The 11945-nt window shown below is 37.6% G+C and overlaps 1 protein-coding gene across 1 annotated transcript; it reads left to right on the top strand.

Moving 5' to 3' along the window:
• Positions 1-631: 631 nt before the first annotated feature.
• LOC137095182 (mRNA decay activator protein ZFP36L1-like) lies at positions 632-11231 on the top strand. The gene is made up of 2 exons (XM_067461547.1): positions 632-717; positions 10399-11231. Exons 1-2 carry the CDS (start codon positions 664-666, stop codon positions 11218-11220), a joined length of 876 nt encoding a protein of 291 aa, XP_067317648.1. The 5' UTR covers positions 632-663; the 3' UTR covers positions 11221-11231.
• Positions 11232-11945: the final 714 nt, after the last annotated feature.

Raw genomic sequence — 11945 nt, 5'->3', positions numbered from 1 at the left:
TTGAACTGTGTTATAAGTCTATGCTGGCCATACAGTGCCCATATAATGACCATATACTGCACTGAACTGCACTATGAGTCTACGCTGACCATATAGTGCCCATATAATGACCATATACTGCTCTGAACTGCATTATGAGTGGCTTCAAACTGCATTAATGTAACACTAGAACAAAAGCAGAGGTGGCTCAAAGGCATAAGGACTGGAGAGATGTAATGCAGACCAGCAGAGTGGAGGGTGAGTCCTGGCTCCCCAGCAAGAGAGGAAAGAAGCCACCCCAAAGCTTTCAGCTATTGAAAATCACAGACTCCTAGAATTGGAAGAGAGACCCAAAAGGCCATCCAGTCCCACCCTGTTCCACCACGCAGGAAGACACCATCCGATCCCTCCCGACAGATGGCCATGCTTAAAAAGGATACTTTGAGACAAGAGCAGATATTCCTCTGAGTTCAGGAAGTTAGTGTTTAAGTGGGATCTCTTTTCCTTCAGTTGAATCCATCTCTCTTCTGCCTTGGAGCATCTTCTCCATCCCAGGCCTCCTTGGCCACGCCCACTCACACTTATCCACGCCTACTTTGGACCAGTGGGCGTGGCCTCAAAAGTCTGGGTCTGAGTTGGAGGCAAGAGGGCTTCAAAGAGCTGCTGAAAAAAGGAGAAGGAAAGATGCCTTCGGATTCCCTAAGCCCTTTTGTGGAGTTGGAGGATGCTCTTTGCAAGGTAGGTGGCATCCCCAAATGTTTCTGGGCTTCTCCAATGGGATATAGTTTTCCATAAGATGATGATAGCATCTTACAGTTGTGTTTTCTTCACTTTGCAATACAATATTTTTGTTTCCACCTTCTTTCCTATCTTTTGCATGATTTTTTTTCCAATTTCAATTTCTCAATTGCATAAAAAATAAAATAAAATATAAAAATATAATGTAATGTAGTAATATAAAATATAATGTAATATAAAATAAAATATATAAAATAAAATACGATAAATATAATATAATATATAAAATAAAATAAAAAGAAATATAATGTAATATAGTATAAAATATAATGTAATATAAAATAAATAATAATAAACTAATATAGAAATAATATAATATAATAGATAAAATAAAAAAATATAATGTAATAGAATATAAAATATAATGTAATGTAATAATAAAATATATAATAATAAATAATAAAAGATAATGGAATATAATATATAATGAAATATAATATATAAAATAAAATAAAAATATAATGTTATATAGTATAAAATATAATGTAATGTAATAATTAAATATATAATAATAAAAATAAAAGATAATGGAATATAATATATAATGTAATATAATATAAATATAAAATAAAATAAATAATAATAATAAACTAATATAATATAATATAATATAATATATAAAATAAATAAAATAAAATAAAATATAATGTAATATAATGTAATGTAATAATAAAATATATAATAATAAAAATAAAAGATAATGTAATATATAATGTAATATAATATAATATAAAAATAAAATAAAATAATAATAAAAATAAAAATAAACTAATATAATATAATATAATATAAAAATAAATAATAATGTAATATAATATAAAATAATAATAAAATATATAAAAATAAAAATAAAAATATATAATGTGATATAATATATCATATATAATGTAATATAATGTAAAATAATATAAAAATAAAATAATAATAAAAAAAATATAATGTAATATATTTTTATTTTATTTTATTATTTTATTTTTATATTATTTTATTTTTATATTATTTTATATTATATTACATTATATTATGTAATATAATAATAAAATATATAATAATAAAAGTTAATGTACTATAATATATAATGCAATATAATATAAAAATAAAATAAAATAATAAATAATAAAAACTAATATAAAAATAAAATAATATAAAATAAAATAATAATAAAATATATAAACATAAAAATATATAATGTAATTTAATATATAATGTAATATAAAATAAAATAAATAATAATAAAAATATAATATAATATAAAATATAATATAAAATAATTAAAATAAAATAAAATAAAATAGGGAAATTAAAGTAGTAAAATAAGTCTGAGTCTTCCCTCCTTGGCTTCTCATGCCAGCAAAGTTACTTTGGAAATCAGTAAGAAGTAAGTAAGGAGAAAGAACCATTTTAGACACATGTTGAGTTGCATCTCAAGAGAGTTCAGAGTCCAGCCAATTTGTTTATCTCTGAGGCTGAGAGAGTGTGTCTCACTCAAGTTGATGCAACAAACAGATAGGATCGACTACTCCGTGTTGGACTTCCTGATTAGCACATGTTGTGTATATATAGTGGCATGTTTGCCCATCTCTTTGCAAGGCTGCACCAATGCTCTTTTGCAGGTTTTCCTTCTCCCGAAATGATAGCATACCTGTCTGTATAAGGCAGGTATAGGCAAACTCTGGCCCTCCAGGTGTTTTGGACTACAACTCCCACAATTCCTAACAGCCTACCGGCTGTTAGGAATTGTGGGAGTTGTAGTCCAAAACACCTGGAGGTCCAGAGTTTGCCCATGCCTGTATAAGGCCTTTTGCATTCCCAAAATATGCAAAATATTCCAGTTTATTGTGCCTACATGTACATTTCATTGCATATGTCTTAATCAGTCTCGTGTTCTTGGATCATTTAATCTCTTTAATATTTTTGCATTATATTTTTGCAATGAACCATTTTTTGGAATCCGTTATGAACTTAGTTAAGAAAAAGACATGAGATAGAGATAGATATATCAATATAATGATTACACTATGTAACATTTTTGGGAATATTTTCATGTAGATATTTTATGCAAATATTTTTGTGAGTATTTTTGTGAATATTTTCGTTATTATTTTTGTGAATATATTTTGCAAACATTTTGTGATTTTTAAAATTATTTTGTGAATATTTTATGATTTGTGTATTTTTATAAGATTATTTTTGTGAATATTTCATGATTATTTTTGGAATATTTTCATGATTTTTGAGAATATATCTGTGAATATTTTTTGCAAATATTGTCATTATTTTTGTGAATATTTTATGGATATTTTTGCAATTATTTCTGTGTACTTTCATTAATATTTCCATAAAGAGTTTTGAGATGATTTTTTGGTGGAATTTTTCATTATTATTTTTGTGAATATACTCATGATTATATTCGTGAATTTATTTTTGCAAATATTTTGTGGATATTTTAAATTATTTTTGGGAATATTTTTACAATTACTTTTGTGTATATTTTTACGATTACTTTTGTGTATATTTTTATTATTACTTTTGTGCATGTTTTAACGATTACATTTGTGTATATTTTTGATAATATTTTGTGATTACTTTTCTGAACATTTTCATGATTTTTGAAAATATTTTAATGATTATTTTGGGGAATATTTCTGTGATTTTTTTTGCAAATATTGTAATTATTTTTGTGAATAATTTTAAAAGGATTTCGTGAATATTTTAAAAAATATTTTTGTGATTATTTTGGTGAACTTTTATGAATATTTTTCTGAATGTTTCAGTTTTGAGAATATTTTGGGGAGTATTTTCATGATTTTCTTTGTGAATATTTTCATGATTATTTTCATGAACTTATTTTCCAAATATTTTGTGAATATTTTTAATTATTTTTTTGAATATTTTTATGATTACTTTTGTGTATATTTTTACGATTACTTTTGTGCATGTTTTAAAGATTACATTTGTGTATATTTTTGTGAATATTTTGTGATTATTTTTCTGAATATTTTCATGATTTTTGTGATTATTTTGGGGAATATTTCTGTGAATATTTTTTGCAAATATTGTAATTATTTTGTGAATATTTTTTAAAAAAATTGGGAATATTTTTACAATTACTTTTGTGTATATTTTTGATAATATTTTGTGATTATTTTTCTGAACATTTTCATGATTTTTGAGAATATTTTAATGATTATTTTGGGGAATATTTCTGTGAATAATTTTGCAAGTATTGTAATTATTTTTGTGAATATATTTTGCAAATATTTTCATGACTATTTTTGTGTACTTTCATGAATATTTTTCTGAATGTTTCAGTTTTGGTAATATTTTTGTGAATATTTTCATAATTGTTTTTGGGAATATTTTCATGATTATTTTTGGGAAAATTTTCATGATTATTTTTGGGAACATTTTCCATGATTATTTTTGGGAAATTATTTCATTATTTTTGTGAATAGTTTCATAATTATTCGTGAACATTAAACAGTTTCCTGTTGAATTGCACAGTCCTTCCTTTGAAAGAAGCAGAAACTTTGCTTTTATGCCACAAATTGGTTGAGACTCAAAGAGATATTCATTCAAAACTATTGCAAAATGTATAATTAATGCAGTTTGACATGTCTTTAATTGCAATAGCTTAAGGCAATGGATTCCTGGGAGTTGCACTTTTGCACCAAACTATACATCCTGGGATTTTGTAGTTTTGGAAAAGTAAGAGAAGGCTAAAGATGACCTTGCAAAGCTCCACCATTCCGTGGTGGTCCAGGTGGCGTTAAACTGTGTTAATTCTGCAGTGTAGATGCACCCCGAAAGACAAGGGAGAAAAAGCACCAAAGTTTGATGATTTATTTTTCTTGAAACCAAGCAACTTTTCAAACTTTATCGGATGCTTCCTGTGATGTGCAGAGAGAGGAAGGATGTGGTTGCACGGTGTTACGTTTGGGGTGGAAGGAGTACGCTTTCTCTTTATGTGTTGGTATTCGGGTCCCAAGTGTGGAAATTTCCACTCCAACTGGTGATGGGTGAATGGCCTTTTATTTTGGGGACGGGGGCGGGGAGGGGGGAAGCCCCCGTCCTGCCTCCTTTTGTCCCCACCGTCTGTTTCCTTGGCAACCGGTGGCCATATGGTCCTCGGTGGAGCCACAACGCCCTTGCTTGGGGTCACGGCATTCTCTGCACCGAGGTTTTACCAGGGAAGGGATGGATTTATCCCTTTAAGACCCCGGTTGCATCCCGGGCCAAATCGTTTCCTGCTTGGCACCTGATGGTGAATGGAAAACCCATATGGCCAAGCGGTCAAAGGGTGGCCAAAGTGGCCAAAGTTAGGAAAAAGGAAGATCTAACTAATAAGCTGGGGTCAATTGCAGAACTTTGTTCGTTGCTCCATTTTTTGCTAATAGGGATCCATATTTCATTACTCAAAGGGAGCTAGCTGCATTTAGTTAAAAGCTTCCCTTTTCTTAATAGGGATACGTAGTTCTGAAAGTGCCATTGAGCATAGAAAGTTGCATTTAGTTAAAAGCTTACTCCTTTTGCTATTTAGTTCATAGTTTGCTCCCTTTTGCTAATAGGGATCTGTATTTCTGGACTCATTAATACGAGGGAGCTGCATTTAGTTAAAAGCTTCCCTTTTCAGTAATAGGGATACATAGTTCTGAAAGTGCCATTGAGCATAGAAAGCTGCATTAAGTTAATAGTTTGCTCCCTTTTGCAAATAGGGATCCGTATTTCTGGACATCATTAACCAGAGGGAGCTGCATTTAGTTAAAAGCTTCCCTTTTGCTAATAAGGATCCACATTTTTGGAAGTCATTAATCAGAAGGAGCTGCATTGAGTTAAAAGCTTCTTTTTTGTAATAGGGATACATGGTTTTGGAAGTGCCATTGAGCATAGAAAGTTGTATTTATTTAATAGTTTGCTCCCTTCTGCTAATAGGAATCCGTATTTCTGGACATCAATAATACGAGGAAGCTGCATTTAGTTAAAAACTTCCCTTTTCTTAATAGGGATATGTAGTTCTGAAAGTGCCATGGAGCATAGAAAGTTGTATTTAGTTAAAAGCTTACTCCTTTCGCTATTTAGTTCATAGTTTGCTCCCTTTTGCTAATAGGGATCTGTATTTCTGGACATCATTAATAAGAGGGAGCTGCATTTAGTTAAAAGCTTCCCTTTTGTAATAGGGATACGTAGTTCTGAAAATACCATTGAACATAGAAAGTTGTATTTAGTTAATACCTTGCTCCCTTTTGCTAATAGAGATCCGTATTTCTGGACATCATTAATCAGAAGGAGCTGCATTTAGTTAAAAGCTTCCCTTTTGCTAATAGGGATCCACATTTTTGGAAGTCATTGGTCAGAGGGTTCTGCATTTATTTAAAAGCTTCCCTTTTCTTAATAGGGATGCATAGTTCTGAAAGTGCCATTGATCATAGAAAGTTGTATTTAGTTAATACCTTGCTCCCTTTTGCTAATAGGGATCCATATTTCTGGAAGTCATTGGTCAGAAGGAGCTGCATTTAGTTAAAAGCTTCCCTTTGAGTTCTGAAAGTGCCGTTGATAATAAGGATACATATTTCCGAAAGTGCCATTGGGCATAAAAGTTGTATTTACTTAATACCTTGCTCCCTTTTGCTAATAGGGATCCATATTTCTGGATGTCATTGGTCAGAAGGAGCTACGTTGAGTTAAAAGCTTCCTTTTTGTAATAGGGATATGTAGTTATGAAAGTGCCATTGAGCATAGAAAGTTGTATTTAGTTAATAGTTTGCTTCCTTTTTGCTAATAGGGGTCCATATTTCTGGAAGCATCATTGATCAGAGGGTTCTGCATTTAGTTAAAAGCTTCCCTTTTCTTAATAGGGATACATAGTTCTGAAAGTGCCATTGAGCATAGAAAGTTGTATTTAGTTAATAGCTTGCTCCCTTTTGCTAATAGGGATCCATATTTCTGGAAGTCATTGGTCAGAAGGAGCTGCATTTAGTTAAAAGCTTCCCTTTTCATAATAAGGATGCATAGTTCTGAAAGTGGCATTGACATAAAAAGTTGCATTAAGTTAATAGGGATGCATAGTTCTGAAAGTGACATTGAGCATAGAAAGTTGCATATAATTAATATCTTACTCCTTTTGCTAATAGGAATCCATATTTTTGGAAGTCATTGGTCAGAAGGAACTGCGTTGAGTTAAAAGCTTCTCTTTCCATAATAGGGATACATAGTTCTGAAACTGACATTGAGCATAGAAAGTTGCATTAAGTCAATAACTTGCTCCTTTTTGCTAATAGGGATCCATATTTCTGGATGTCATTGGTCAGAATGAATTGCATTTAGTTAAAAGCTTCCTTTTTGTAATATGGATACATGGTTTTGGAAGTGCCATTGAGCACTTAATAGCTTGCATTAAGTTAATAGTTTTCTCCCTTTTGCTAATAGGGATTCATATTTCTGGAAATGTTTGATCAGAGGGAGCTGCATTTAGTTAAAAGCTTCCCTTTTGGTAATAGGGATATGTAGTTCTGAAAGTGCCATTGAGCATAGAAAGTTGGAAATAATTAATAGCTTGCTCCTTTGGCTAATAGGGATCCATATTTCTGGAAGCATCATTGATCAGAAGGAGCTGCTTTTAGTTAAAAGCTTCCCTTTCCATAATAGGGATACATAGTTCTGAAAGTGCCATTGATAATAAGGATACATATTTCCGAAAGTGCCATTGGGCATAGAAAGTTTCATTTAGTTAATAGCTTGCTCCTTTTTGCTCATAGAGATCCATATTTCTGGATGTTTTTGGTTAGAAGGAGCTGCATTTAGTTAAAAGCTTCTCTTTTGTAACAGGGATACGTAGTTCTGAAAGTGCCATTGAAAGTAGAAAGTTGTATTTAGTTAATAGTTTGCTCCCTTTTGCTAATAGAGATCCGTATTTCTGGACATCATTAATCAGAAGGAGCTGCATTTAGTTAAAAGCTTCCCTTTCCGTAATAGGGATTCATTGTTCTGAAAGTGCAATTGATAATAAGGATACATATTTCTGAAAGTGCCATTGAGCATAGAAAGTTGTATTTAGTTAATAGTTTACTCCCTTTTGCTGATAGGGATCCATATTTCTGGACATCATGAATCAGAGGGAGCTGCATTTAGTTAGAAGCTTCCCTTTCCATAATAGGGATACATTGTTCTGGAAGTGCAATTCAGCATAGAAAGTTGCATATAATTAATATCTTACTCCTTTTGCTAATAGGGATCTGTATTTTTGGACGTCATTGGTCAGAAGGAGCTGCATTTAGTTAAAAGCTTCCCTTTTTGTGATAAGGATACATAGTTCTGGAAGTGCCATTGAGCATAGAAAGTTGCATTAGGTTAATAGTTGGCTCCCTTTTGCTAATAGGAATCCATATTTTTGGAAGTCATTGGTCACAAGGAATTGCATTTAGTTAAAAGCTTCCCTTTTCATAATAAGGATATATTCTATGCCATTGAGCATAGAAAGGTACATTTAGTGCATAGCTTCCCTTTTGTTCATAGGAATCCAAATTACTGGACATTGACCTTGAGTTTTGGAGTTGTAGTTCACCTCCATCCAGAGAGCACTGTGGACTCAAAGAATGATGGATCTGGACCAAACTTGGCACGAATACTCAATATGCCCAAAAGTGAACACTGGTGGAGTTTGGGGGAAATAGCCCTTGACATTTGGGAGTTGTAGTTGCTGGGATTTATTGTTCAGCTACAATCAAAGAGCACTCTGAACTCCACCAATGATGGAATTGAACCAAACTTGGCACACAGAACTCCCATGACCAACAGAAAATACTGGAAGGGTTTGGTGGGCATTGACCTTGAGTTTTGGAGTTGTAGTTCACCTACATATAGAGAGCACTGTGGACTCAAACAATGATGGATCTGGGCCAAACTTTGCACAAATACTCAATACGCCCAAAAGTGAACACTGGTGGAGTTTGGGGGAAATAGCCCTTGACATTTGGGAGTTGTAGTTGCTGGGTCCAAACTTGGTGGGCATTGCCCTTGAGTTTTGGAGTTGTAGTTCACCTACATCCAGAGAGCACTGTGGACTGAAACAATGATGGATTTGGATCAAACTTGGCACGAATACTCAATATGTCCAAATGTGGACACTGGTGGAGTTTGGGGAAAATAGACCTTGATATTGTAGTTCACCTACAATCAAAGAGCCTTCTGAACCCCACCAACGATATAATTGGGCCAAACTTCCCACATAGCACCCCCATGACCAACAGAAAATGCTGTGTTTTCAGATAGTCTTTGGCGACCCCTCTGACATCCCCTCATGACCCCCCCCCCCCAGGGGTTCTGACTCCCAGGTTGAGAAAGGCACCTCTAGATTCATCCTTTGCTCTCCATCTTTTTCTTGCAAACTTTCCTGAGCCTGAATGTGGACGGAGACGTCCGAGCCCAAACCCGGACCCCTCCGGGTTTCGTCTTTGGCGACCCCTCTGACATCCCCTCGTGACCCCCCCCCCCCCGGGGTTCTGACTCCCAGGTTGAGAAAGGCACCTCTAGATTCATCCTTTGCTCTCCATCTTTTCCTTGCAGACTTTCCTGAGCCTGAATGTGGACGGAGACGTCCAAGCCCAAACCCGGACCCCTCCGGGTTTCGTCTTTGGTGACCCCTCTGACACCACCTCGTGACCCCTCCCCCAGAGGTTCTGACCCCCAGGTTGAGAAAGGCTGCCCTAGATTGATGCTTTGCTCTCTCTCTCTTTTTCTTGCAGACTTCCTGAGCCTGAATGTGGACGGAAACGTCTGAGCCCAAACCCGGACCCCTCCGGGTTTCGTCTTTGGCGACCCCTCTGACATCCCCTCGTGACCCCCCCCCAGGAGTTCTGACCCCCAGGTTGAGAAAGGCACCTCTAGATTCATCCTTTGCTCCCCATCTTTTTCTTGCAGACTTTCCTGAGCCTGAATGTGGACGGAAACGTCTGAGCCCAAACCCGGACCCCTCCGGGTTTCGTCTTTGGCGACCCCTCTGACATCCCCTCATGACCCCCCGCCTCAGGGGTTCTGACCCTCAGGTTGAGAAAGGCTGCCCTAGATTCATGCTTTGCTCCCCATCTTTTTCTTGCAGACTTTCCTGAGCCTGAATGTGGACGGAAACGTCCGAGCCCAAACCCGGACCCCTCCGGGTTTTGTCTTTGGCGACCCCTCTGACATCCCCTCGTGACCCCCCCAGGGGTTCTGACCCCCCCCCCCCAGGTTGAGAAAGCCTATCCTAGATTCATGCTTTGCTCTCCATCTTTTTCTTGCAGACTTTCCTGAGCCTGAATGTGGACGGAGACGTCCGAGCCCAAACCGGGACCCCTCCGGGTTTCGTCTTTGGTGACCCCTCTGACATCCCCACGTGATCCCCCCAGGGGTTCTGACCCCCCAGGTTCAGAAAGGCTGCCCTAGATTCATGCTTTGCTCTCCATCTTTTTTGCAGACTTTCCTGAGCCTGAATGTGGACGGAGACGTCCGAGCCCAAACCCAGACCCCTCCGGGTTTCATCTTTGGCGACCCCTCTGACATCCCCACGTGATCCCCCCAGGGGTTCTGACCCCCCAGGTTCAGAAAGGCTGCCCTAGATTGATGCTTTGCTCTCCATCTTTTTTGCAGACTTTCCTGAGCCTGAATGTGGACGGAGACGTCCGAGCCCAAACCCGGACCCCTCCGGGTTTCCACCGCGCCCTTTCGGCTTGCCCTGTGGCCCTCTTGTCTTCTGACGACGATGCCATCGCATTGTGTGCCGCCTCCGACCAAAACGATATTGTGTGGCCCAGTCGGGGTCCTTGGGGCCGGGACCCCGAGCTTCCCCGCACCGTCCTGCACGACCTCCCGTTCCGAGCGGACCGTTCGGTGAGCCTGATCGAGGGCAAAGGGACCTCCTCGTCGTCGTCGTCATCGTCCCGCTACAAGACGGAGCTGTGCCGCACCTTCGAGGAGAGCGGCTCCTGTAAGTACGGTGCCAAGTGCCAGTTTGCCCATGGGTCCGGCGAACTACGCGGCCTTAGCCGGCACCCCAAGTACAAGACGGAGCCGTGCCGTACGTTCCACACATCTGGAATCTGTCCGTACGGGGCCCGGTGCCACTTCATCCACAACGCGGAGGAGCGCCGGACACCTCCAGAAATGCCATGCCACTTTTCTTCACTTCTGTGCCATGCCGATATGGAGACCCTTCCTTCTCCCCAAAACCTCGATTTCCCCAAAGCCTTCCTCCCTTGTGGTCAGCCTTCCGTCGCTTGCAACATAGTGACCTCCAACCCATTCGCCTTCCCGAACTTCTTGGCGCTCCAGAAGAGTCTTTCTGCGGATTCGCTCTCGGACGCCGAAGATTCGGGGAGTTCCGTCGGAAGCAGCGGCTCCGAGTCGCCGGGATTGGGGCTTTCCGGGCGCCGGCTCCCCATCTTTAGCCAGCTCTCTGTTTCGGATGACTGAAAGATTCAAATCAGAAAGGAGAGATGGAGGAAAACTACCGTTCTTCCCTAGCAAACTGAAGAGACCAGTTCAGAATGGGAAATTGGTTGTCCTTGGTTCGAATGTTGGCCCTCCCCAAATGTTTGGCTATCTTGTTGTTTTGTTTATTTTCAGAGAAGTCTTATTTAATTAACCCATCATCCCCAGGCGATCTATACAGAGACCAGCCAGTTGAGCAAAGCTGTGGTTGAAACTAAGAGAGAGGAAGGAGTTTTCCCTTCTTCTTTGTTGAGACTACAGTTCCCAGAATCCTCTAGACCAGTGGTTCTCAACCTTCGTAATGCCGCGACCCCTTAATACAGTGCCTCACGTTGTGGTGACCCCCAACCATAAAATTATTATTATTGCTACTTCCTAATTGTAATTGTGTTACTGTTATGAATCATAATGTAAAAATCTGAAATGCAGGATGTATTTTCATTCACTGGACCAAATTTGGCACAAATACCCAACAACAGCGCTCCATGCCGTCATGTCAGCCACATGACCTTGGAGGTGTCTATGAACAACACCGGCTCTTTGGCCTAGAAATTGAGCACCAACTCCCAGAGTTGGACACGACTGAACTTAATGTCAGGGGAAAACCTTTATCTTACGTTATCCAATATGCCCAAATTTGAATACTGGTGGGGTTGGAGGGAAAATTGATTATGTCATTTGGGAGTTGTAGTTGCTGGGATTTATAG

The sequence above is a fragment of the Anolis sagrei genome, chromosome Y, assembly GCF_037176765.1.
Source record: "Anolis sagrei isolate rAnoSag1 chromosome Y, rAnoSag1.mat, whole genome shotgun sequence".
Classification (NCBI taxonomy): Eukaryota; Metazoa; Chordata; class Lepidosauria; order Squamata; family Dactyloidae; genus Anolis; species Anolis sagrei.
This window is presented reverse-complemented; position numbering and strand designations above follow the sequence as displayed.

Excerpts from the sequence above, each read along its gene's own strand:
- LOC137095182 (XM_067461547.1), top strand. The coding sequence starts at position 664 with ATGCCTTCGGATTCCCTAAGCCCTTTTGTGGAGTTGGAGGATGCTCTT. Across the intron at positions 718-10,398 it reads TGGAGGATGCTCTTTGCAAG|ACTTTCCTGAGCCTGAATGT; the intron begins GTAGGTGGCATC and ends TCTTTTTTGCAG.